The 27019-nt window shown below is 43.9% G+C and overlaps 2 protein-coding genes across 4 annotated transcripts in view; one reads left to right on the top strand and one right to left on the bottom strand.

Annotated features, from left to right (window-relative positions):
- The window catches only part of nbas (NBAS subunit of NRZ tethering complex), an 89117-nt gene extending 71207 nt beyond the window's left edge, over nt 1-17910 (bottom strand). For both annotated transcript variants that reach the window (XM_083535669.1, XM_083535670.1), the window contains exons 1-21: nt 17770-17910; nt 17349-17400; nt 17143-17179; nt 16903-16980; nt 16413-16460; nt 15660-15703; nt 13056-13189; nt 12500-12633; nt 11742-11840; nt 10449-10587; nt 10294-10359; nt 9694-9822; nt 9481-9544; nt 8249-8442; nt 6776-7033; nt 6195-6320; nt 5835-5986; nt 4901-5038; nt 3780-3858; nt 3521-3625; nt 3075-3211 (exon numbers count right to left, since the gene is read on the bottom strand). In XM_083535669.1, coding sequence (XP_083391795.1) covers nt 3075-3211; nt 3521-3625; nt 3780-3858; nt 4901-5038; nt 5835-5986; nt 6195-6320; nt 6776-7033; nt 8249-8442; nt 9481-9544; nt 9694-9822; nt 10294-10359; nt 10449-10587; nt 11742-11840; nt 12500-12633; nt 13056-13189; nt 15660-15703; nt 16413-16460; nt 16903-16980; nt 17143-17179; nt 17349-17400; nt 17770-17862 — 2306 coding nt within the window. In that variant the 5' untranslated portion in view covers nt 17863-17910. The remainder of the gene's footprint in view (nt 1-3074; nt 3212-3520; nt 3626-3779; nt 3859-4900; nt 5039-5834; nt 5987-6194; nt 6321-6775; nt 7034-8248; nt 8443-9480; nt 9545-9693; nt 9823-10293; nt 10360-10448; nt 10588-11741; nt 11841-12499; nt 12634-13055; nt 13190-15659; nt 15704-16412; nt 16461-16902; nt 16981-17142; nt 17180-17348; nt 17401-17769) is intronic.
- Nucleotides 17901-26324, top strand: ddx1 (DEAD (Asp-Glu-Ala-Asp) box helicase 1). 2 transcript variants are annotated; one of them, XM_083535715.1, is made up of 27 exons: nt 17901-17940; nt 18304-18394; nt 18487-18538; nt 18827-18890; nt 19055-19084; nt 19214-19310; nt 19415-19462; nt 19675-19758; nt 19940-20023; nt 20727-20803; nt 20916-20988; nt 21090-21166; nt 21300-21414; nt 21602-21740; nt 22444-22504; nt 22631-22729; nt 22802-22891; nt 22976-23164; nt 23671-23722; nt 23859-24005; nt 24094-24185; nt 24685-24757; nt 24886-24958; nt 25042-25084; nt 25227-25322; nt 25485-25605; nt 26061-26324. In XM_083535715.1, exons 2-27 carry the CDS (start codon nt 18379-18381, stop codon nt 26189-26191), a joined length of 2223 nt encoding a protein of 740 aa, XP_083391841.1. In that variant the 5' UTR covers nt 17901-17940; nt 18304-18378; the 3' UTR covers nt 26192-26324. The 2 variants fall into 2 exon arrangements, with proteins under 2 accessions (XP_083391841.1, XP_083391840.1); XM_083535714.1 differs by lacking the exon at nt 17901-17940 and having other exon boundaries at nt 18112-18394.
- Nucleotides 26325-27019: the final 695 nt, after the last annotated feature.

Below are 27019 nucleotides of genomic sequence, written 5' to 3'. Positions count from 1 at the left end.
CTGTAGTACAAATCCTAATACGAGATTTCAGTCTCCAAGGTTCAGTCAATGGATCATCTGTAGAAACTGAAGTAGGCTCCTAGAAAACGTCCAACGCAAAGCTTTCGATGTTCTGCAGTAAAATAGGCAACGTTCTCAAGTAGATATCTGCTCTATTCACTTAAAAAAAAAAAACACACTAAGAGTTTATTTTATGAAAAATATCTCTTTTCAAAAAAGCTAAATGGCAGGAACTGAAAATTCTGGAACAAATGATTTCCTGCCACTCTTGTGAGAAAGAAATACAGTAAGTAATACAGATGAAGCCCCATTCTATACACCAATGCGGTTATAGTTTTTATTATAGCGTTTATTTCTCAGCGTTTCAGCTCAGGGTACGGCATAACCAACCGAGGACGGATCTGTGTCCAAATCCTGAGCGGAAAAATTCAATAAAATGTGCGATTCTTTCAAAGACACGGATCTCCATTGACCCTTTATAATTACACCGTAATGAAGAATTTGAATAGGAAAAAAATAAATAAAAAATGTCTTCGAAATTGAAGGAAAAAGATATTTCTATGCTGGTCAGGAAGACGGGCATCACTGATTCACAGACTTAATTACAAGAAAATAATTTCTTCCCCTTTTTTATCCTCGGCTCAGAGGAAACGCATTTTTACACACACACACACACACACACACACACACACACACACACACACACACTTGCAATCAATACAGCCGAGTTATTCTGCTCATGTTCTCCGTAATCTACAACAGCTTGGCCTGGGCTTGCATGAAGAAGAGAGAACAGAATATGGGCTGAACTAATCCATGTATCCTCAGATCTGCCTGGATACGCATGTCTCCGTCTGCTCGAGTGCTTATGTATATTATTTATTTATATACATCTCTGTCTGTCTCGTCTAGACACCTGTCTCACTGTTTAGAGTTACACTGCTATTTAAAACATCCGTCTCACTGCCTCTAACAGGCAGTGAGACGGCCAGACGGGCGTCTGCGGAAGCAGCGGCCAGACGGGCGTCTGCGGAAGCAGCGGCCAGACGGGCGTCTGCGGAAGCAGCGGCCAGACGGGCGTCTGCGGAAGCAGCGGCCAGACGGGCGTCTGCGGAAGCAGCGGCCAGACGGGCGTCTGCGGAAGCAGCGGCCAGACGGGCGTCTGCGGAAGCAGCGGCCAGACGGGCGTCTGCGGAAGCAGCGGCCAGACGCTCCAACTCTGTCTGTCTCACAGCCCAATTAAGCGTCTACCTCCCTGCCCGTCTAGACACACACCTAGTGTGTATTTAACCGACTAAAACCTTTTATACATCTTGCCATTTTGTCCAGCTAGTTGTCCACATTAATCCATCAATCTATTGATTCATCCTTCACCTTTAAAATCCATTATTTCTGGATTTTTTTTGCCCCCTGTTGCCACCAGCTCGGGGGGCTTTAAGTTGTTTCACGAGCCAAACTCAGCGTTGTCACGACTATCGGGGAGAAAACTGTTTCTCTTTTCGAAACAAAACCCTGTGCCAATAATGATAAAATCCTGCGACATATTGGAAAGACTTCATTTGGGCGACGGTCGTTTTCTCAGTGGCAGATGGCGAGAGTGAGGCGGTTCTGCCTCCGAGAAAGAAACCACAGCGCAGATAAACCCCTCTCGGACCTGCAGAAACGAGAAGGTGGCCTCCAGCTGTTGAGCCATGATGGATGCTCACTACTAAGGCAGCTCACCTCCTGGGGGAGAAAGAAAAATAGGGAGGGAAAGAAAGAGAGAAAGAGAAGAGAAACCGGGAGAGAAGGTGGGAGGCCGTGGCACTCGACGTGCCCTAAATCTTCCAGCACCCTCATTATCGGAGACGGCAGGGGGAAAAGACAGATGCACCCTCTTTGTTTCTCCTCCACAAACGTCTCGAATTCATGCTCATGATGTCTCCTAAATCCACACCACCAGTGCATAACGGTGTCTTCTGCAGCCGTGGATCAAAGGCAAAACCCAGGAGAAGAAACCTGGGTTTTATTGCGACGTCTGCGTCGACATCGAGTGTAAATTTCGGAACGCGCAATTACGAGTGTCTGTTCGAAATTCCGTGACTCGAGGGGATCCGAGACAACGCACAGCTGGAGAGCCTCCATGATTCCAGAGCCGGAGATTATACAACATCTGCAGCACAATTCAACACTAGAAATACTAAACCTTACAGTTCAAGAAAACACGTGTGTGTGTGTGTGTGTGTGTGTGTGTGTGTATTATATACAAAGTTTGTGGAGTCCTGACCATAAGATTGCCATGTGCGATACCACATTTAGTCTAAATTTCAGCGCCATTCTTCTGGGAAGATGTTCCACTAGATTTTGTGGACATTTCTGAAATTTCGTTCAGCTACTGTTCTATCCAATTCTTCTCAATGGTGTTCAATACGGTTTTGGAGCTCTATAACAGGGTTTGGGTTTCATCCAACAGATTGGGAAAGAAGACATGGATAGAAAATAAAATAAATAAATAAAAATCAGATGTACCAATACCTTTGGCCATATATATTATATATAGGAAGAAAGAAGAGCGGAAAGTAAGAAGGGAAAGGGAATAGAGAGGAAGGAAAAAAAAGGAGAAGAGAGCGAGAGGGGGGATAAAGGAAGAAAGTAAGTAAAGGGAAATATAGCGAGAAAGGAAGAAAAGTGGAAGGAAGGAAGAAGAGAAGAAAGTGAGCAAAAGGAAAGAGTAATTAAGGATGAAAAGAGGAAATGGGGAAGAAGGAAAGAAAGGGATAGAAAGAAGGAATGAAGGAAAAAAGGAAGAAGGGAAAGGGACAATAGAGAGGAGAGAATGAGGGGGGGAAGAAAAAGGGGAACATAGAGCGAGAGAGAGAGAGAGAGAGAAATATAGTGAGGAAGGAAGAAAAGAGGAAATGGGAGAAGGAAAGAAAGAAATGGAGAGAAGGAATGAATGAAGGAAGTACATAATGAAGAAAGTTAGAGATTGGATACCAGCAGGAAGAAAAAGTGTGTTCCGATACTTTTGGCCATATAGCCAGACGTGTGTGTGTGTGTGTGTGTGTGTGTGTGTGTGTGTGTGTGAACCCTACCAGGCCTCGGGCAGCAGTGCAGTGTACTCATGTGGAGAAGTGGTTTCTGAGAAGTTGCACAGGATGGCGAGTCGATGCTGGAGCAACTCCGAGCCATGATAGGTGAAGAGAATATCCAGCGCCTGAACGTTACTCTCCTACGAGAGAAGAAGAAAAAGGAAGAAAAGAGAGGAATAAATGAATAATTAATAGAAGTTAAATTCATGGTGCGTCTGTTTCTTCCTGCAGCTTTTTCTCCTCTAATAGTGTTTGTGTTTGGAGCCGTATTTCAGCCTCACACTCACTGTAGATTCATGCTATAGTGAAGAATCTATATTTGAAAGCATGGACACGCAACGAGGTTACACTGTAGATGTATAATTCATGCTCTTGGCCTCTCACACACACACACACACACACACACACACACACACACACACACACACACACACACACACGAGCTTTACCCGGGCGTAGGTTCTTGCTGAAAGCATGATGTTCTGAGAGCGGAACTTTTTGAAGAATTCGGAGTCGTACCTCTCCTCTGCTGCATGGGGTCCACCCAAAATCTCCTACACACACACACACACACACACACACACACACACACACACACACGAGTCATGATTAGTTTTCTTACACTCCTGTTTTTTTATCTTCATGTGCATCATTTACCATCATCATCATCATCATCATCATGTACAGTAAACATGAGGGTTTTTTCACCTCGTATGTGGCGAGTCGGTCCAAATAACACAGCAGCTTGAGTCTGCTTCTACACAGCTCCTTCTGCTCCAGAGTTAACCTGCACACACACACACACACACACGCACACACACAAATAAAAAAATTAAATAGTATCATACAAATAAAGAAGTACAGTTTAATAACTAACAAATGTTTGAAAAAATGAAACAAGAAAAGAAGGAAAGAAAGAGGAAGATAGAGAGTGAGGAATAAAGGCAGAAAAGGAGAGGATAAAAAGAAAGGATGGAAGGAAAGAAAGAATGAGGAGAGGGAAATATAGAGTGTAAGTGTACTGTATTACAGTAAATGAATAAATAAATAACCCCCTGATGGATCTCAGCTGTGTGTGTGTGTGTGTGTGTCTCTGTGTGTGTGTGTGTGTGTGTGTGTGTGGTTCTGAACTCCAGTTTGTACTTTCACTATTCAGAACAACAAGTTTAATGGTAATTGCAGTGTGCTGAGCATTAGTTGAGTAAGAAAACAAAGCCTGGACCAGACACACACACACACACACACACACACACACACACACAGCAGTGTGATCGATAGTGCTGTGCCGCTGTAATGGTTGTGCAGTTAAAAAGGAATTAACAAAATGATGGCTTTTGGTTTTCCACTCCATAAAAACAACAGCATAGCGTGTGTGTGTGTGTGTGTGTGTGTGTGTGTGTGTGTGTGTGTGTGTGTATAAAAGGACATTACTGAATAAAGCTACAAATTGGTGACTCAAATTAGCACAATCTGGCAACCCTGTCTATTACTGCATTAACTGCACTCCATCTCTCCTCCTGAATCAGGGCCTTCCTCGCTCTTCTCCTCCTCCCCCAGCAGGGACTCCCTCTTTCTTTTTTACTCTTGCTCCTCCATCAGGGCCCTCCATCTACCTCTTCTTCACCTCTTCAATAGGACATCCCTCTATCTCTCCTCCTCCATTAGGACCTCCTTTTATCTCTCCTCATTTAAAATCTTCCTCCATCTCTTATCCTCCCCCTCCTCCTTCATGACCTCCCTCCATCTTGTCCTTTCCTCCTCCAGGATCTCTCCTCCTGTGTGTGTGTGTGTGTGTGTGTGTGTGTGTGTTTTCAGGAGAAGTTACTTACTTGCTGAAGTCCACTTTTTTGAGAAGATCTTGCCTTTTCTTCACTTCTCTCTCTCTCTTTCTCTCCATTTCGTCCTCCATGGACTCCATATCCTCATAGAGAGTGTCATCCAGGTCCACATCTCCAGGTAAGATAAACCTGAGAAGACGACGTTTGGTTGGACTTTATTCCAACAGTATTTAATACAAATGCTTTATGTGTGCCTCTTTGTGTGTGTGTGCCTAAAGGATGTGATGTTCCTCCATCTTCAGGACATCCTTATTGCTAACAGAATATTTATGGAGGCATCACAGCGTGCTGGGATTCGGCCCAAGGACAATTTTATTACGATACAAGCATTTATTCCTCTTAAACACAGCGCTAGACTTTTTATCTGTTTATAGCTACATTTTACATTCAGTGCTGAGGACCAGCCACAAAACGTTCCTGTTATCATTAATGTTACAGCAGCTGTCTCTGTCTCTCTCTCTCTGTGTCTCTCGGTCTCTCTCTCTCTCGCTCTCTCAAACAGGTTTTTCCTCCATTTTTGAAGAACCACCACATACGTCTGGAAAAATAAAGTCAGGTGTCCCAATACTTTTGTCAGCCATCGGGGTCCTGTGTTTGATCAGAGCTGCTGTTATAACAAACCTTCAACACCTTTTCGTCCAATCAAACCATCAAGGCAACTTTATCTCACTTTTGTGACCTCGGATGGAACCGAATATCCGACAAGAGACTGGAGATTGAAGAGCGGATACATCTTCAGTCCAGGGGGACGTGAGGACGTGTGTTTATCACAGACTCTGTTATTAAAGCACTTTATTATGGACTGTACCACTGTACATGGAGAAGGGGATGAGATCGCTCTTTATTGGTGTGAATAAACAAATTAAAGTGTATATGTGTGAGCGTGTGTGTCTACATGTGTGTATGTGCACAAAAAAAAACACACCTCCCTCCGTCAGCTCCTTCTCCGATGGCGATAAGGGCCTCTAGATCGGTTCCTTTTAGACCGTACTGTAGGAGCTCCTTGGCAGCGTCTACGTTCTCAGGAACTCTTTCCACACACTCGTGTAGCACCCAGGAACGCTTCTTTATCTTACTCTAAACACACACACACACACACACACACAAGTACAATAGGTAGGCAGACAGACAGAGACCAATCAGGTTTGAGGATTTACAGTACTGTAGTATGAGAGCCCCTAAACTACGCTTTTATTATGCAAGAAATCTCTGTAGGCCTGCTGCAAATATGGAAGATGAAGGACATCAATACTCAGGCATTAAAACTTTGCACTTTGCTACGTACCAGATAGTCCTGTATAGAGGCGATACTGACTGAAGACTTCCTCCACTGCCTCTGATAGACCAGATCTGAGTCCAGGCCATAGACATGGGCCAGAGACAACGCTTCTCCGTATTCCTCATTATCAATCTGCATTTGCACGCACACACACACACACACACATTAGAGAGAGAGAGAGAGTGGGAGAGACACAGAGTTAGACAGATGCAGGTTAATGTCTCGGCCTAGTTCCCATGGCTCCTCATTAAGTCGCTGTGTCGTAAACAAAGCATTATCACCTCCGTTAGTTCGGCCAAAATAAAAGCTTCTACAATCACAAATCACTGCAGAATGCATAAACACAGAGGCTCTCAATATTCACAGGCCACTCAGCATCCTGTTCCACTCTCAAGCTGTCCTGTAATGTGCTAATGAGGCGCTGAGACACTGTGCTTGTTTCAATGACAGGTTTACTAACAAGTCCAAAGCCCTGGAAACGGTCTGAGGACCTGATCGAGGTCCTGACTGGGTCCCTAAAACAGAGGCACTGACCTAGGTCCTGACGAGAATCTCACTCTCACACACCTGACCCCCACCCAGCTCACCTTCCTCTGGTAGAGCTCCTCAGGCGTCGTAGATCTCAAGCTGAGCAGTCTGTAATTTTTTAGGACGGTGCGTGGTCTCTTCCTCGGAGGAGCGAACCGCTCCATCTCGGTCACGTAGTACAGGCCTTGCTTCACGTAACTGAAGTAACGCGCCTTCGCCGACGATTCCTCGTCAGAGTCGGAGTCTTCCTCAGTGGCGACGTCGTCGTCCTCGCTGCTCTCCAGGCGTGAACGCTTCGAGGCCAGTTTGGTCTCGCACTGAGAGACAGAGGGTGGAAATAAACCACGCTTCAGCAATAAGACACTTTACTTTCTCCACTCTATTGCGCCTCGGCTGCACAGAAAGCGGGCCATAAAAGTTCAACGGACAAAGAGATGCATATAAGACTATAAAAACAGGAAGCGATGAGAGATTAAAAAGGATGCCGGGCTGCGAAGCGGCTTTATGAAGACGGCCTGCGGGATATCAGAGCCACACCGCTTGCTTTACGAGAGGGGTGATGAAACGGAACCTGATGAAGGCAGGAGGATGCATTTTATATCCGTACTCCATCTGTCCATTTCTGCTTCTCTTCCCAGACAGAACAGGTGTTTACGCAGCATCCGGCGGGCGTTACGTATATAATACGCCTCCGAGGTTTCAATCCGAATTTACACAAAACTGTCAAAACTCTGCTTTTTATTTACATCTCCCGAGCGAGGGTTGTTCTCTAGAGGCCGCTTTTGCACTGTATAACGCAACCCGGAAAAACTATATAGGTATGAATTTTTGCTGATAGTAAAGTGTGTGGATAAAATAGAATAGACGCGTTTACATTACAGAACAGTAAAATTCTTTCTTTGCATATTACAGAGCGCAGTTTAAGCCTTGATGGAGAACCCCTAGAGCACAGCGAGTTAAGGGCCTTGCTCAGGGGCCCCAAAAGTGCCAGCTTATCCATATTGGGTTTTGAAACCCATGCCTTTCCGATCAGAAAACCGGACCCTTAACCACTGAGCTACCACTTCACCTCTGTACACATCTGTGTGTAAAAACAGACACAATTTTCTAATATTGTTTTTTTTTTTTGTGTCCTGGATATTATTCGTGCAGTATTTCAATCTCTTCCCCTTTATTACAAGTTAAATACATTTGTTTACTAGTAATAACTAAACTACTGGCTAAAGTATAATCAGTAACAGTAAAAGAAATAGTAAGTTACAGAGGCACCTACAGACTGTTAGTAGTCCGACCCAGACGCCAATAGGCTTCGCAGACACAACAGGCAAACAAACAACAGATGAAATCAGACAAAATAATATGAACACAGTGTTACTAATGATAAACCACACATGCTGGCGATACCGAATTTTATATTATGTATATACACACACACACACACACACACACACACACACACACACACACACACACACACACACACACACACAGTGGCATTGGCAGTATCAGTATATACTGTAATAAAAGCCTACCTCCAAGCTGAGAAAGCCGCCGTCGTGAGCCGAGGTGACTCTGGGTGAAGGCTCGAACCATTCACAGGATTTTCCCAGGAGATTGGTGAGAGTACGGACCGATGAGACGGTGAGAGAGCCGGAACAGCGAGCCAGGATTAGAGCCTGATCGCTCCACCAGCCCACATCCATCAGAGACTGATACTGCTCTTTATCTACACACAAACACACACAGAGGTAATGATCTGAGGCCCGAACGAGACGCGGCAGGAGGCGACGCCTCGACCGCAAGAGTCTAAATTAATCTGAATGAACGGTGAAATGGGATTACAAAATAATCAGCGCGAATTTCTAGTAAAGATCTCACATGAGAATGACACGTGAGCAGGTAAAGTTACAGTACATTAATAATACAGGAGAAGTCTGAGTGGAAACTTCACAACCTTTACTTTATATTAAATACAAAACTCAAAGTGGGAATAAAAGAAAACACACATCAAACTCGAGCGCACTGATACTTCCAAACTAGCTCAGGATTTCTTCTTACCAGGATTCTGTACATCTGTAGATGTTGAACAGCAGGTATAATGCCACTTAACCCCTAACATGCAAGAGTTAAATAGAACACTGACGAAACCCTGTGTCCAGGGTCTTAAAGACACGCCAACTCTAGGACCTAATGAGACACTACATTCAGGGTAACTAACAAAACTCTTTTTGTTGTCCAAAGTCCAAACGAGTTACGACATTGGGGTCCTCAGAAGACACACCTTCTGGGGTCCTAACAAAACACATCATCTAGGTCCTAACGAGACGCTGCATTTAAGAGCCCAACAATACACACCATCTGCGTACTAACTAGACACTGCGTTTAGAATTCTGACGAGGATGGATGGAAAGGGGGGGGGGGGTGGCAAAGGAGAAAGGAAGGAAAAAAAAGAAAAGAAAAACTGGGAAGTGTGTATTATGTAAATGTCTGGTAAAATGTCTGCTTGCTGTGAACACGTCTGGCATCAAACAGTGGGGTTTTATTAAATCGCTCTGTTCTCTCTCTCTCTGTGTGTGTGTGTGTGTGTGAGAGCGCCTGCTGAGTGAAGTGTGTAAATGTGTAGGTGCTGTTGAGGAGCCGCCAATCTGAACATAAAAATAAAGAAAAACACATCCATAAGCAAAAAGAACCTTCAGAAACTCTACACAGATTCTACACTGTGTGTGTGTGTGTGTGTGTGTGTGCGCGCGCCGATGTCTAATACCTCTGATTTTCTTTCTCTTCTCGAGTGATGTCTTCCATTCGGGATTAATCTCCTCATAGCCAGGCTGTAGAAAGATAAAGAGAATTGAAGAGAGAAAACTTGACATCAGCAGCAGATGTTGCATCTGCACCATCATCCAAACTAGACAGACCTTCCTGGCTCCATAAGGGCAAACACACACACACACACAGACACACATGTCCCAAGTTCTACCTGCTCCTCCTGCTTCCAGCTGTTCCTCTTTTTCAGGGATGGAACGTCCCACACGCTGAGAGCGCCCGAGAAATGGATCACAGCCAACATGGCTCCATCAGGAGACAGACTCATCCTGAAGACACCATCCTAAACACACACACACATTTGATGTTTCAGTAAGAGGTTGACTGATTAATTGGTTTTGCACTGATTGCTGGAACTATGAGCAAAAATCCATACCTATAGATAGTTTTTCCGGGTTGCGTTATACAGTACAAAAGCGGCCTCTAGAGGCAAATTGCTGACACTACATGCTGTTTATTCAAAGTGTCTTCATTTGAGATGCCTTTTTTTATTTGGAGTGTTACTTTTTGTGTTAATCGGAATGCAGGTCTTAATTTCCTCAATATTTAGTAATATAATTAATATATTCATTTATTTAATTTCTCACATTTTCATGATTCATTAGTTTTTTTTTATCTTTGTAATAAAGTTCAGGACTGTTTCAGTATCTATTATAATGCCTACCCCAAAGTTTATCTTTATGCATAGAAGGAGTCTCAAAATATTTTTTTAAAGGACGCAGAGCAAGAGAAAGAACGAAGGATGATTATTTACTTGTCTGTTGTTTTGCCTGGAAAAAAGTCGGAACGTCGGCATTCGGAAAAGCCCTCTCTTCTGGGACTGCAGGGAAGTGAGAGACTGCGATTAGCTTCTGGGAAATCAGTAAGTGTGTGTGTGTGTGTGTATATATATATATATATATATCTTACCCCTAGAACATCCTCCTCGTAGCTGATGACCTGTTTATAATGAGGTGCCCCCGACAGCACCCTCCACGCCGTGACATCGCACCGAGCGGCCAGAGAAGCCACGCCCACGTCCGAGCGGCATCCCCCCACCAGCAGCAACCTGTCAGTCGATACAGACGATAACCCCTTGTTATCCCTAATTCACCAAGGCATAACTAATTACCAGACGGAGAAAAATCCCACGAGAACGATCCGACAAAAAACATCTATTCACTGGGGTTTTTATTTTATCATAATTAAAAACAAATCAGCACCGAATCTCTGAAATGCTGCTCCGCATCTCGTTATGAGAGATGATGAAACTTTTACGCTGTGTAATTTCCTGACGTGAAAAAAACACACACACAAACGAGACAAAAAGAGTGATTATATGAGTTAGTGCTGTCCTGTGGTCTACTGCAGGACTACGACTGGGTGAGACACATCTGTCCATCCTTAAAACATCACCACATCATCTACCCCTCTCTCTCTCCCTCTCTCCTCTTTTTCTCTCTTACTCTATACAGCCTTATAAACCGTGCTCCAATTTACAGCCCAAACACTAAATACTGTACAAATAGCACAGAGAGAGAAAGAGAGAAAGTGAGAGAGAGACAGAGAGAGAGAGAGAAAAAAGATAGAGAGGATGAGGGAGAAGGTGAATAAGAGAGTGTGGAGGGAAAATAAAAGGAGTAAAGGAAAAAAAGAAAGTGAGTGAGAGAAGGTGGAAAACTTTACTTATAAAAAGAAAAGAGAGAGAGAGAAAGAAGAAAATAAAAAAAAGAGAGAGAGATGAAAACACAAAGCGACAGCTCCCAGGATGGTCTCATCAGTTAAACCAAAAACAGTGTGACAAGATGATAAGAGAAAAAAGCAGGCAGCCACATCACTAATTTCAAACACACACTCACTTTAAGTGCAACACTGCCCCCAGGTGACAGTCCAGAGAACTGATAAATGCATGACTATTTGTGAAACCGAACTCAGCATGAAATCAGCCAAAATATCCTTGCGAAAGTTTTAAAATAATGACGGCGTTTTAAAGTGACGTAAATCTTCGGGACACCAAACGAGACTTATGCCATGTTTCCGCTCGGATGGTTTTGACTGCCGGATTTTAGTGTTTGATTTCAGATTTGGTGCGTCGGTAAAACAAACGTTTCTGATTAAAAATGTTTTTTCTGGGGTTTTTTTTGTATCCGATAATGAAAGGTTTTAATTTCATTAGGGGCCAATGATGGAACTTTTACATGTTTAATATCCGAGTCTGCTCACCGGTGCCCCGGGTGGTAGACGGCCGCCGTGACGCCGTCGCTGTAGTGGGTGGAGAACGTGAAGGTGTGACTTTCCTGAAAGCCCTGGTTGGTTCCGGTACTGAAAAGTCAAACACGGAAAAGTCAAGTATCAGAAATTAAAACCCTAACCTTTTTAGAACTCGTTTCCATGACAATAAAACGTGTCAAACTGAACATATTGCACTCTGAGATCCTGAAGCTCGTGGCCAGAAAAATACTAAAATGTATCAGATGCTACATAACCAGTAGGTGGCGCAGCCGAGACTCGACTCACTCCTTCACACTAAAAAGCATTTTAAACATGGATTTAACCAAATAACCAGTAGGTGGCGCACCTGAGACTGACTGGTGATTGACACGATGTTAAACAAATCACACTAAATGCCAAAAATATGGGGACACCTGACCATAAGATTCTTCTTAAGCATCCCATTTCCACATTTAGTCTCCATTCGCTCTTATAATGATCTAATAACTTCTGGAAGATGTTCCTCTATTTTGTGGAGACACTTAGTAAAGTCTGGTACTGATGGTGGTGAGGGTTTGAGCTCTATAGCAGGCCACTCATGATCTCAAGATCTTCCACACACACATCTAACCCATGGAAAGCAGATCTTCATGGAGCTCGATTAGGACACCTGACCATTAGAACAGCGTAGCGTCATTTTTAAACATCTTCCACATTTAGTCCACGTTCGCTCTTCAAAGTCTCAAATTTGGTTGCTTGGTAACATTTACCTGACCAGGTAGCTCTTCAGCTGACCGCTGTAGGTTATCACGAGAAGCTCTGCGGACCACTGGGTGCTCGCCGTGTACTCCAGGAAGATCAAGCCAGCGGCAGCGTAGCTGAAATCTCCGGGAAAGCTCACAGCCTGAGGGAAGAGAAGAGAAAGACACGACAGACAAATCAAGCAGGCTCCTGGAGAGACGAGTGGAACGTTCAACATCTCACTGCAGAGCTTCATCAATGAGCACTGAGACCCTGTGGTGGTGAATCATTAATCAACCGTATGAGAAGGTAAGGTGGGGAAAAGAAGAGGGAGAAGTTTTGGTAGAGAGAAGCAGAGGGAGAAAATCGGGTGGAGAAAAGGAGAAGGAGATCAGGTGAAGAGAAGGAGATCAGGTGGAGAGAAGGAGAAGATCAGGTGGAGAAAAGGAGAAAATCAGGTGGAGAAAAGGAGAAGATCAGGTGGAGAGAAGGAGAAGATCAGGTGGAGAGAAGGAGAAGATCAGGTGGAGAGAAGGAGAAGATCAGGTGAAGTGAAGGAGAAGGAGATGATTAGGTGGAGCTTACTGGAGGAATGATGAAGAGTTCGCTGCCCATCAGGTCGAAGACTCTGACGGTTCCTGTGCTGTCAGCATATGCCAGGAGAGCGCAGTCGTGACTCCACGCCACCTTCCTCCACTGAGGAGACGAGTCCTTCGGTACTACAACACAATCACATCACAAGGATTAGTGCAGGTGCTGAAGGACTGATCAACCTGCAACATTCAGAACATGTTCTCCTCAAGCTCTTTACAAATTATCCTCTGATCACCTAAGGGTTGAAAGTTAGCTAGATACACTACATGGTCATAACGTTTGTGGACACCTGACCATTAGGTTGCTATGTTCTTTTTTTTTGAACATCTCATTCCACATTTGGTCGCCATGCACTCTCATTATAAGCTCCACTCTTCTGAAGAGATGTTCCTCTGAGACACTTTGTGTAGGAACAGTTTGGAGAACAAGAACACATGACTGGAAATGATGGGTGAACTGATTAGATCTCAGGACCTGAAAAAGGAGAAGAAGAAGATTGTGGGTCCTTCAAAGTTCCTCTAAATTCCTCTGGGTTCTTCTAAGTTCCTCTGGAGACAGCGTGGATGTGAAACTCCAGCCGGTGTGTAATCAGTCAAACTGGGAGAAATCTTTCGCTTCACATTTCAGTGGAAAGCTGCAGGATCACCAGAAGGCCATCAGTTCTTCTCTGGAGGTGATGAACCTTTTATTTCACAACACCTTCAAAAAACAATTGTTTGAAGCTTCTGTGACTTTATTATTCTCCATATACCGAAAAAATCCTGCAGCATTAATCACTATGGCGTCCTCGTTCACACGCGGGGTTTAGAACCTAATGATACGTCCTCCTCACACACACACACACACACGACGACGTGCTTCACGTTAAAGCCCATTGTAATTCCGGGGATCAGACAGGCCTGTAATCACTCAGGTGAAAAGCAGAGAATGAGATTCAGGAGTGAGAAGAAATGAAGCTGCACACGTTCCCTCGCTCCGGATCTGAGAGAAGATTGGATTCAAGGGTCATTAGAAGAACACGAGGAGCAGTGACTTGGCGGGCGCTAGGACCCAGTAAAAATTTGAGGTTCATACTGGAAATAAAAAAATACAAAAAAACAATCTCCTTTACTCTGCACTCAAGTGATGAAAGAAGGGAGGACAAGAAGAAGAAGAAGATTAAAAAGAAGAATAGGAGGAGTAGAAGGAAGAGAAGACAAAGAGGAAAGAGTAGAAAGGAGAGGAGAAAGAAGGAGGACAAAAGGAGAATAGAAAGAAAGATGAGAAGGAGGTGAAAAGGGATGAGATTATGAAAAAGGAGAGGAGGATTCAATGGAAGAAGAAAAAGTCAAAAAAAAAAGGAAGGAGGGAGGGAGGGAAGGGCGGAGGGAAGGAAGGAGAAGAAAACAAAGAAGAAAAAGAAAGAGCAGGCGGAAGAAGAAGCAGGAGGTGAAAGAGGTGGAGGATTAGAAGAAAAAAAGCAGAAAAGTGGTAGAAGAAGAACAGAGGTGGAAAAGAAAGAATAGAAGATTAAGAAGAAGTAGGAGTCAGAGAAAGAAGGAGACGAAAAAACTGGAAGAAGTAGAAAGTTTTTTTTGTTTAATGAAGAAGTAGTAGATGAAGCAGACTCGGACTATTTCAACCTCTTGACGTTCCTCTGGCTTCTGCTGTGCGGAAACGGAACCTGAGGAACAGGTGCACATCTAATGCAGTACAGGCTCCTGTTCGGTGGAGCGGTGAATCATGAGAAGTTCAATCAAACCCAGTGAGTGGTTCTTATCTCCACCGCAGTGCAGAAGCGGTGAAAAAAAAAACGCAAGCTTGCTGTTTCTATTCAGGATAAAAAAATAATAATAATAAAATAAAAGACTGGAAAGAAAGAGGGAAAGAAGTGAGGGAGGTTCGATAACTGAGGATGAGTGATGATGCTTTCCACAGATAAATACCTGGAGAAGAAAAGAAGGAGCTCAGCAGAGACCATAAATCACATCTCCTCCACTAAAGCCTAATTAACGTGGAGCGAGCGCTCAAACTAATCCGCCCAAGTGCACGTGACGAGAGCTGCGTGAAGGGGCTGGGGGGGGGGGGGGCTGGGGTGTCAGGGGGGCAGACGTACTCGTCATAAATCTGTGTTCGGTGAAAAGTGGAAGGAAGAAGATAAATAAATAGAGAAGGGAGAATGTGCTGAGTCAGCGGTGATGATCTACTGCAATAAAAACCCCATCATGATTTACAGAGGAGACACACACACACACACACACACACACACACCTTCATCATACCATCACTAAATCCCTCACTTCACCTCTCCAGTCCGTCTCTCCATCATACCATCACTTCACCTCCTCTACATCTGATAAAACTCCCAACAACGTATGAAGATCTGCTTTCCATGGGTTGGATGTGTGTAGAAGATCTTGAGTGGCCTGCTATAGAGCTCCATCCCTATTTGTGAAAGTGAACACCACCCCCTCATTTCCATCAGTGCCTGAGTGAGAATCTCAGAAATCTCCACAAAATCTTGTGGAGCACCGGAAGCCTGGAGCTCATTGGAGCAGACTGAAGTGGGTTGTATGTGTATGTAGGTGCAGACGGAAGGTCTTGGTGTTCATCTACCTTGACATTTCCCGATGACGGACCCGAAGTCGTCTCGAGCGGACCTGGATAGAGGGAGAAAAAAACGTAAACAAGTTGGACCATCGCTGTGGATTTCTGGGATCTGATTGGTCAGAAGGTGCTGGGGAACATTCTGGACTAGAAATCACGCGTACACTTAACAGGTAAGGAGTCTCCAGTGCAAGATATCAAATCTAAGGCACGAGATCAGAAGGGTTTCCTTTTGGATTCCGACCAACTTACGCAAGTTTGAGCATTCGGGTGCAAAAGTTTGCGCGCCCGTACCGATCACGTTCTTCGGGACGCGGAACACCGAGAACGAGGCGCTTTGATTCCTCGCATCTTGGAACTCCAATGCGCCGTTTATGTTATATATAATCTGTAAAACACTACACGTCTCTGTAGGTTCTTCTAACGCTCTGGGAAACACTGTGTGAACATCAGATCTGGAGCTGGTGTATGTAGAAGAGGGCAGATAGTCTGAGGGTAACTAAGATCTAGAATGTGAAAGTATACTATTCTATGTATGTACGCTGAGAAAAGCGGCGTCTACACTCGGAGATGATGAAGATAAATCACTTCACACACCATCGCTCATCTGTTTTACCTTCTCGCTGATTTTTTTTTTTTTTTTTGAGAAAAGCTGAGGGACAAAAAGGTGCTGAGACCAAAAGCTCTGATGATGGCAAGGTGAGGAACACGCCGATTCCTTCTACAGGGCAAAATGATCAGAGAGAGGGAGAGAAGGATTACCTTATTTCCACATACTGGTCCTGAACCACTGCCAGGAGCTTCCCATTACTGCAGAGAGAGAGAGAGAGAGAGAGAGAGAGAGAGAGAGGAAGAGAGAGAGAGAGAGAGAGAGAGGAAGAAGGTGAAGAAAGGAGAAAAAGAACAATGTGTTCACGTATAGAAGATTCTTTTCCATCCTCCACAACAGACCGCAGATCAACGTGATCAACAGTAAACGAAAATAAAATCGTGAATGTCTGGGGCCGTCGCCATGGTAACGCCGCCTCCCGTCTCCGGTATCATACAGACTTCCCAGATCTTGTTGGATATCGTTAAACTCGGTGTCGCCAAAAGTATGTGGACACCCAACAATTCGATTGCTTTGTACTGGGGAAAGGCGGCTGTTCCGATACTTTTGAAAACATGATTTTTACGAGTTGCTGCTGGGTGGAGCTACAACACAGTAATCGAGTCATATTCAGGGCTTTGAAATCAGAGGAATTAGCATCACCTTGCTAGCACTAGCTGCCAGTTGGTCTGCTTCGCTGCCAGGCTCACCAGGGCAGGGGGTAAAGACGAACTCGTGGGGCTGAAAATAATAAATAAAATTATACGTCAATTATTTACAACTGATTTACACCATCACAGACGTCAACAGATTGGGTCTGAGTTGTATTTTATTTTGACGTGCTACAGTTGCGCGCGCACACACACACACACACACACATTCCTGCTAAGACCTGTAACTCACCTGTACCAAAGGTAGTGCAGGAAGAATCTGAAAGGCCCTGAAACAAATTTTTAATTCAACATTCAAAACATCTCATTTTGTGATTTAATAATTTATGCATGAAAAGGTTAAAGTTGTTCCCAGGAGAATTGCGTTTTGGCATCATTACATTAATAAAGTTAATAAATGGAAGAAAACAGAAAGTGGTGCTCAGGTGTTCAGGTTACCTGTAACAGCCCTGGCTAGAACCCCGGAACTGTGCTCTTTTGATCCACGTGCCTGCAAATAAACCAACCAGAGAACAACATCATAATGTTTATTTTCCTTGTTTACAAAAACAATCACAAATTTCCACTAAAAAACAAAACAAAAACAAAAACTAGCCAATGAGACTCAGCAGAAATTTCACCCGCATCCCAAATCACTCTTTTCCCTAAAACAGAGTGCACTAGACATAAAGCGGACGCGGTTACTAACATACACGCTGTAGTGCACTTAAATAGGGAGCAGAAAGTCATTTGGGACGAAACCTTCCAAGTTCGACTACGTGGCCCCGATTGTTTGTTGTCAAAAAAATAAAGGAATAATAAACACGCGACAGCACGTGCGTTAAATGATAAATTGTAGAAAACAAGAAGCAGTACAAACCTGCGTGTCAGTTTCCGGTGGCCATTCCGCGTTAATGAGCAAATCGTATAATATATTTTCCTCTTCATCTCCCACTATACAATCCGCCGCCATCTTTAATCAAAAGCACCTGCGCATGCGTCAAACTACGCGAGGTGCGAGATATCAAGTCACCGCTGTAATGCAGAACGGGTTAATTATTATTGTTTTTATTTTTCTTTAAACATTAAACCTATAGTTTTTGATTCAATAGTTAATCATTTCACCATATATTCAGAAACATTTTATTATCCCCACAAAAAAAAGATTTAGGAACTAAAGTTTGACGGTTGTGTGTTGTAAACGGACACTTAATTCCAGACACCCTGGCTGCTTGCATACTAGTTTGTTTTATTTGTATTTATTCCTTCAAAAATCTAAAAGCTGGAGTTTTTATAAAATATTCACAGACATCATATTGTCTCTCCTTCACACACACACACACAGGAGAAAAAAGAAAACACATCTGGAACTAAAGTTCGGCGGTTGTGTGTTGCACACGAACATTTCTTTCAGACACTTTGACAGCTGTTAGAAGCAGCGCCGCGGCAGTGTACACGTCATTTCCGCTGTTGGTGTGCGGTTGTGATCATGGCTGCGTTCGGAGGTGAGGCTCCTGTTGTGTTGTTATTAATGTGTGTGTTATATTAATGCGTTGTTACCGCGTGTCTGACTGTAAACGTGTGTTTATTTTTGTAGAAATGGGCGTGATGCCTGAAATCGCTCAGGCTGTTGAAGAAATGGACTGGCTGTGAGTTCTGTTACCTCAACCCTCAAGTCCTCTGTCTGTCTGTCTGTCTGTCTGTCTATCTGTCTATCTGTCTGTCTGTCTGTCTGTCTGTCTGTCTGTCTGTCTGTCTCTCTGTGTGTATTTCACCTGTGTGAGTAATGATAATGTGGGAATCCGGATGGGACCGGAGTGGGGGAAGGGTGTGTGGTGTAGTAAAGGGGGTCTGTAGGCAGTTCAGAGGGTCTGATGGGGGGAACCAGAGTATGGGACTTGATGATGATGATGATGATCCTCTCTGACCTTCACCAGGCTTCCCACTGACATCCAAGCCGAGTCTATTCCCCTGATCCTCGGCGGAGGAGACGTTCTCATGGTGAGATGTAGTTTTATATATATATATATATATATATATATATATATATATATATATATATATATATATATATATATATATATATGTGTGTGTGTGTATTCTCTTTCTTCTTCATCATCATCATCTTCCCATTTCCATGACATACGTACGTTGTTTCCCCGCAGGCCGCTGAGACAGGAAGTGGGAAAACTGGGGTAGGTTGAAAAACATGGTCTCTGCTTCACACACACACACACACACACACACACACACACACACACACCTTCGCTGTGTGTTTCACGGAAGGTTCACCTGACTTTTGCTTTTGTCTTCTTTTTTTGCAGGCCTTCAGCATCCCAGTGATCCAGATCGTGTACGAGACTCTGAAAGATCAGCAGGAGGGGAAAGGTCGCAGTGCTGCCGTGAAGACCGGAGGAGCAGGTCGGCGTGCGTCACGGGGCGATGAAGACGTTTTATAGCTCGGGTGTCCACATACTTCTGCCTGACTGTGTGACTTATCATGTTTGTTGTTCTTTATTTTTCAGTGTTTAATAAATGGCAGATGAACCCATACGACCGAAGCCCAGCGTTTGGTGGGTCATTAATTGATCTGCACACACACACACACACACACACACACACACACACACACACAGCTTTATTATACATGATTATAGATAAGAGTTACATTATGAAGTGTAATCCAGTTTATACGTTTCACACAGATTAAGACTAGACATTAGATTTTGTCGAAAGTAATGGCACCCTCTGAACTCACCTAAATAGAGTCATGTTGTGTCTCTAGCTATCGGACCGGACGGGCTTTGCTGCCAGAGCAGAGAGTTTAAGGAGTGGCACGGCTGCAGGTCCACCCGGGCCGTGACTAAAGGTCAGAGTGTGTGTGTGTGTGTGTGTGTGTGTGTGTGTGTGTGTGTGTGTGTGTGTGTGTGTGTGTGTGTGTGTGTGTGTGTGCTTTACCTGAGATCCAGGCTAAGATCATATATGTAATAAAGGTGTAGGTTATACAAAAAAAACCTGCCAGAAACCATGTTTTTTCTTCTTTCATTTAGGAAAGTATTACTATGAAGTCTCCTGCCATGACCAGGGCTTGTGCAGGATCGGCTGGTCCACCAGTCAGGCAGCTCTGGACCTGGGTATGAATAGAGCTGTGTGTCTCCGGAGCAGTTTATATACACACACACACACACACACACACACACACACACACACAGAGGTCACCTCTTTTGACCACTAGGCATCCATTAGCAACACCCTAGCAACCACCTGGTGTCCCATAGCAACACCCTGGTAACCATAGCAATCACCAGGAATCCCCTTAGCAATATCCTAGCAACCACCGGGTCTTCCTAGCAACACTCCAGTAACCCTAGCATTCACTGGGTTTCCCATAGCAACACCCTAATACCCACCAGGTGTCCCATAGCAACCACCAGGAATCCTGTAGCAACACCCCAGTGACCACCAGGTATCCCATAGCAACACGGTAATACCCACCTGGGATCCCATAACAACACCTTAGCAACCACTAGGAATCCTAAAGCAACACCCTAGCAACCAGCTAGCAGCATTAACCAGCTGTAATACTAACATATTAATACCCACCAGGTATCCCATAGCAACCAAGCAGAATTTACTAGTTGTAGTACCATAGCAACACCCTAGCAACCAGCTAGCTGTAAAACTATAGTAAACACAAAGCAACAAGTTAGTATTCTTTGCTACCTTTATCTAGCAACCAAACGGATTCCAACCACCAATCAGCAAGCAGAGGAAGCTACATAAAGCATTTCTAACCTTTGTGTACAGTTGTATGATGACCCTCATTTACACACACAGGTACAGACAAGTTCGGGTTTGGCTTCGGAGGGACCGGAAAAAAATCCCATAATAAACAGTTTGATAGTTATGGAGAGGTGAGTGATGCGTAAATGTTCATTACAGTGCAAAGTTCTGAACTCTTGCACTATCAACAATCCGTGTGTGTGTGTGTGTGTGTGTGTGTGTGTGTGTGTGGTCACAAAACAGGAGTTCACCATGCACGACACCATTGGCTGCTACATCGACCTTGAAAAAGGCCATATGTCCTTCTCCAAAAATGGTTTGTCTCTTCTTCATGACCATATCATAAACATTACAGCACTAAAATCTATTTTCTTTTCCGAAAATTAAAAAAAAAAAATTTGTACATAAAAATCTCAGGGAACGATCTGGGCCTGGCGTTCGAGATTCCCAAGAACTCGATGAGTCAGCCGTTCTTCGCTTCCTGTGTGCTTAAGGTGAACAGAACACGGCACTTTGATACAAGCTGTATACTTTTGTATGTTCCAGTAATTAAATGTAACCCTGAATGGATAAATATATCCTTTAATATACTGTGTAAATGATGTTTTCCTGTGACGGTACACGCAGAATGCCGAACTGAAGTTCAATTTTGGTGGAGAACCTTTCAAAAACGCCCCCAAAGAGGGGTACATTGCTCTGGATAAGGCACCCGATGGCCACGTGGTCAAAACCACTCAGACTGGTGAGCTTCTCTGGGGTTTTTGGGACCGTGCGGGGAGGGGGCAATTGAGAGGGGGGCTAATTTTGAGGGTGGGGGTGAGGGGTCTAAATGAGAGAGGGGTGAGTTTGGTGATAGTCAGTGAATATAACTTCTCTCAGGTGTGCTATAGGGTAATAGGACACGTGTGTTTGTGTGTGTGTGTGTGTAGGCAGCGCCACGGTAAGTCAGGTCAAAACCAGCTCCAGTGCCCCTAAAGCTCTCATTGTGGAGCCGTCTAAAGAACTGGCTGAGCAGACCCTCAACAACGTCAACCAGTTCAAGAAATACGTGGAGAATCCCAAACTGCGGTAAGCACTAAAGCATCTGGCAACCTCCAGAAACACCATGGAAACACTTCTAGCAACAATGTTAACTACTTTGCCAAACAACTAGCCCCTTGGTATCAGCCTAGCAGCTAGCTGTAATATTAGGTCAAGCACCTACCACCAGGAATACCTTGGTATATGCCTTTGCGGCCAACTCAGATTACATAGCAATTACTTAGAAAGGCCCTAGAAACCACGTGGGGAAGCGTACAGATCATCTAGCAACAACAAGCAAAGTAAGTGTAATACCATAGCAACTGGTTAGCAACAACCAGGACTTAGAAAAAAACATTGAAACCGAATGGGGTACCCCATATCAACAACCGAGCAAATCATTACGGTTGTTGCTAGGGTACTGCTGGGCAGTTGCTATGGTATTACACTTACTTTGCTTGCTGTTGCTAGGTGGTTTGTACACTAGGTTTCCCCCAGCATCAGCCTACCAACAACAATCTTTAATACCATAAGCAGAACCTTGTTGACCACCAGGAATATCCTTTTAAACGACCTCCTAGTAACACCCTAGGACTATCAATTCAACTGTCACCTGGCAACCAAATGGGATGGCAACCACCTATCGACTGGCCAGAATAGCATAGAAACACCTTAGCAACCGTGTGAAATAACATAGAAACACTTGACAACACCCCAGACAGGTGGTTTGATCACGTTTGTGTTCTTGCAGTGAGTTGCTGATCATCGGAGGCGTGGCAGCTAAAGACCAGTTGTCTGTTTTGGAAAGCGGGGTGAGTGTGAATGTTCTGATTGTGCTGACGGTTGTCGAGGTGTGATGGTACACCAGCATAAGCAGTCTGAAAATTGTTTAATGAACTAGCAATTGTCAAGCAATGTTCTCGCACTCTCGCTGTCAGGTTGATATCGTGGTTGGCACCCCCGGCAGGCTCGACGATCTCATATCCACTGGAAAACTCGATCTGTCCCAAGTCCGCTTCCTGGTTCTGGATGAATGCGTACGTAGATCTTCACAAACCCCTCTACACTAAATCCCCTCCAGTATTAACTCCCTCATCATCTGTTTGCAGGACGGACTGCTTTCCGCCGGCTACACTGACTTCATCATGAGGGTCTACAGCAAAATCCCCCAGGTCACCTCGGATGGGAAGAGACTGCAGGTGCCTCCTTGTGGTGTTTTGTAGTAGTATATTGTTTTTCTTGTTGAAGGCCGAGTGGCCTGAGTAGAATACGTTCTGCCGTAGGTGATCGTGTGCTCGGCGACCCTGCACTCGTTCGACGTGAAGAAGCTGTCGGAGAAGATCATGCACTTCCCTACGTGGGTGGATCTGAAAGGTGAAGACTCCGTGCCTGAGACGGTCCATCACGTGGTGGTGCCCGTCAGCCCAAAAACCGACAAGCTCTGGGAGAAGCTGGGAAAGAACCACATCCGGGTACACTTGTATTTCCATGATGTCTCCTAGAATACCATTTCAACCATCTAACAACATCCTAGCAACAACCTCTTAATAACACCTCAAACACCTAACATGGCCCTTAACTAGCGACACCTAGCAATCAGGTAGCTGTCATACTAAAGCGAACAACTCTGCAACCAACTGGAATTCTACAGCAACACTCAGTCAACCACTAAGAATACCACGCAACTACTTAACACCCTAGCAACCACCTTAGCAACAACTAGAACTAAAACTGCAACCACCTCGCAACAATCAGAAATCAGATGGCAGTCAACAGCTAGCTTTAATACAACCCCCTAACATCATAGCAACCACCCTAGCAACAATTATTGGGAATAGGATAGCAATCACCTAGCAACTAATTTTAATACCATAGCAACACCAGGGGTAAAGCGAGACTTTAGCAAACCAACCCTGGGGTACATTAGACCATATAATCATCATTTTTATTGAATTTTTTCATAAATCTTTTGTTACAGACTGATGAAGTGCACGCGAAAGACAACACGAGACCCGGAGCAAACACTGCAGGTAAACATCTATTCGATTGGTCAGTTTAGCCGACTTTGGAGCTCCGTTTCTTCTACGCTGATACTCTGATACTCTACCACCTGGGAGAGCTAGCCTTTATACATAACCCTCACCCTAGTCTACTGCATCTGATTAGAGATGTGGTCCGAGGCGATCAAGATCCTGAAAGGGGAGTACACGATCCGTGCAATCAAGGAGCACAAGATGGACCAAGCCATCATCTTCTGCAGGACCAAGATCGACTGCGACAACATGGAGCAGCACCTGATCGCCCAAGGGGGAGGTGAACGAGCAACGCCTGCACTGGCATTTCAACACCTGCCCTTGTTTATAGATTTATGTGGCTCATTCAGCTTGTCTTGTCTTCTCAGGTCCTGATAAAAAAGGCCATCAGTTTTCATGTGTGTGTCTTCACGGAGACAGGAAGCCCAATGAGCGCAAATACAACTTGGAGCGGTTCAAGGTAATAATTACAGATCGATCGAAAGTGGATTAGTACTTGTCATATAGCGCTCTCCGTGCGGCACGCAGTCCCACACGTATAAACAAACAGCATGTGATGTCGGTGATTCGCCTCTAGAGGCCGCTCTCGTACTGACGGCGGAAAACCAGAACCCTTTAACCATTTGTTTATTTCTTTTCAAAGGTCCAAAGCTTTAGCAAAAGTGCCATCCAGTGCCATCTACTGGTCAAAATTTAGAATAACTTAAATATCATACTATCATCCTTACTTCTCCTCCAACTCAACATTTTCTCCCACCAGATTTGTCTCTAGTCATCTCGACCCCTAGATACCCATTTGTTCTAGACAAATCTAGACCTTTTCTCTTATAGCGAGAGAATTCCATCATAAACGTCTCGGTGTGGTTTCCCCTCCAAATTATTCCTCGCAGCTATAATTATTATAGTTCTTTTTTTGTTTAAAGCAACAGCATGTCTGACTGTTCTTGATCTCGCCATAGAAAAAGGATGTGAGGTTTCTGATCTGCACGGACGTAGCAGCCAGAGGAATCGACATCCACGGCGTTCCGTACGGTAAGAACTCGTAGGCTGTGAAGGAATAGTTTCCGGTTCTCTAATCTGATTGGTCAGATGGTACTGATGATTATAATGAGGCACTTAATTAATTAGTGGGTTTTTTTTTACACATTTTTCTTTTTCAGTCGTTAACGTGACCTTGCCGGATGAGAAGCAGAATTACGTGCATCGGATCGGGAGAGTGGGCAGGGCGGAGAGGTGAACACGTCGCTGATTTATTTATTTATTTATTTATTATAATATTTGTATAATTCCGCTTCTTTTTTTTTTTTTTTCCAAAGGATGGGTCTGGCCATTTCTCTAGTGGCAATGGAAAAGGAGAAGGTGTGTGTGTGTGTGTGTGTGTGTGTGTGTGTGTGTGTGTGTGTGTGTGTGTGTGTGTGATTGAATGGTGTATTCAGAACTTCAGAGGTGTATAGGTGTGGTGTTTTTTTTTATTAGTGTGTGTGTGTGTGTGTGTGTGTAGGTATGGTATCACGTTTGCCCTAACAGAGGCCGGGGCTGCTATAACACCAGGTTAAAGGAGGAAGGAGGCTGCACTATATGGTACAACGAGAAAGAGGTGAGGAGCTCCAGATCAGGTGTAGCATCAGAATGGTCCAAGATCTCACACCTAGCCGTGGATCATCACCTGTATATCATGGTCACTTTCCAGCATCGATCACTTAAAGCTGTTAACGTTTACATTGGAGTCTTATTTTGGTGTTTTCTTCTTGGTGTTCAGCTCCTGGGAGAAATCGAGGAACACCTGAAGTGCACCATCACTCAGTGTGAGCATGACATCAAAGTTCCCTTGGACGAGTTCGATGGCAAGGTTACTTACGGTCAGCGCCGAGCTGCTGCAGGTACGGAGATCCTCTTTAACGCTGTCAAAAGTATTCAGACAAGAAATTTCTCCTCGGCTTAAACTAGGAGACCCAAACCCGTTCCAGCGTGACACAAAGTGCACAAAGTTAGCTCCATGAAGATCTGCTTTCCATGGATTGAAAGATAGTGTGAGAAAGATCCTGAGTGGTGCATCTGCTTTAGAGCTCTAACCCTATTTGAGATGAATGTGAACCCCATCCCAGGCCTGCTCACCTTCTTCCTCACCTACATGAATACCTGACACAAAATCTAGTGGAACATCTTCTCAGAAGAGCTCATAATATGGAGACATAATGTGGAGGTTCAAAATGGAGCACATGGCGAGCAATCTTATGTTCAGGTGTCCACAAACTTTTGGCCATATCTTGTACAGATGTATCTGATTCTAGATGTTCTCTCTCTCTCTCTCTCTCTCTCTCTCTCTCTCTCTCAGGTGGACTCTATAAGGGCCACGTGGATATTTTGGCCCCTACAGTACAGGAGCTGGCGAACCTGGAGCGAGAGGCTCAGACCTCCTTCCTGCAGCTCGGGTTTCTCCCTAATCAGCTCTTTAAAGCTTTCTAAGCTTCACTTCTTCACTACTTATGGTTTAATGACACATAATTAAAAAGAAATAATTACGAAATTATTATGAGTTTACTTTCACAGATGATAAGAAAATGTTCTGTTTAATCACAATAAAACAGTTACATGCAAACTGTGGAGTGAAGGAAGTTCTTATTGTTCTGAAGGTGATGGTCTGAGAGGAAACGCTGAAACAAAAAAACAAAAAAAAGAATACATTATTTAATTTTATTTTTTAAACAAAAGCTTTAGTCTCATGAGCAAATAAAAATGGATGTGGGCGGGACTTTGGTTTCTGATGAAGGTGATATATATTTTACATCATAATAGTTTGTCATTAATATATTCATAAGAATTAAATTTTTTATTAATTTTATTTTAAGATTTAATCATTAATATAATTTTATAACATTAAACTAAAACTACTAGGTTTTTTTTGGGGGGTGATATGATTTAAAAAATTATTTTTTTTAAAAGAATTATATTAATTATAAATTTTTATAATTATTACAAAATACAATTCTTATTTGACTTTTAGTAATTAATTAATTAAACCGGGTCACCACGCCCACTACAGCTTCTGTATTATTCAGAGCTGCTCTGAAGCTATCAGCAATTCACTAACGACGACCTAAATGCTCATTTTTAATCATTAATATCCCAAATTCTTCTCCATGTCTCAAATCCACCTGTTCCAACCTCTCTAGGGTTCAGAGAAACACCCCTACTGGGTCTGAATGCTCCAGTTCTGCCTGATTACGTCATCATTAGTGTGTAGTTCCTTGTGCTGTCCCTAGAGGTCTCCCTAACACCAGAAATGGGAGGCAT

This window comes from Silurus aristotelis, assembly GCF_946808225.1.
Source record: "Silurus aristotelis genome assembly, chromosome: 29".
NCBI classification, from domain to species: domain Eukaryota; kingdom Metazoa; phylum Chordata; class Actinopteri; order Siluriformes; family Siluridae; genus Silurus; species Silurus aristotelis.
Note: the sequence above shows the minus strand (reverse complement) of the source record. Positions and strands in the feature narration are given on the sequence as shown.

Bases quoted from the DNA above. Each gene is read 5' to 3' on its own strand.
- ddx1 (XM_083535715.1), top strand. The intron at 19,759-19,939 runs GTCAGAGTGTGT...TCTTTCATTTAG, and splicing joins CACCCGGGCCGTGACTAAAG to GAAAGTATTACTATGAAGTC. The intron at 24,186-24,684 runs GTAATAATTACA...ATCTCGCCATAG, and splicing joins ACAACTTGGAGCGGTTCAAG to AAAAAGGATGTGAGGTTTCT.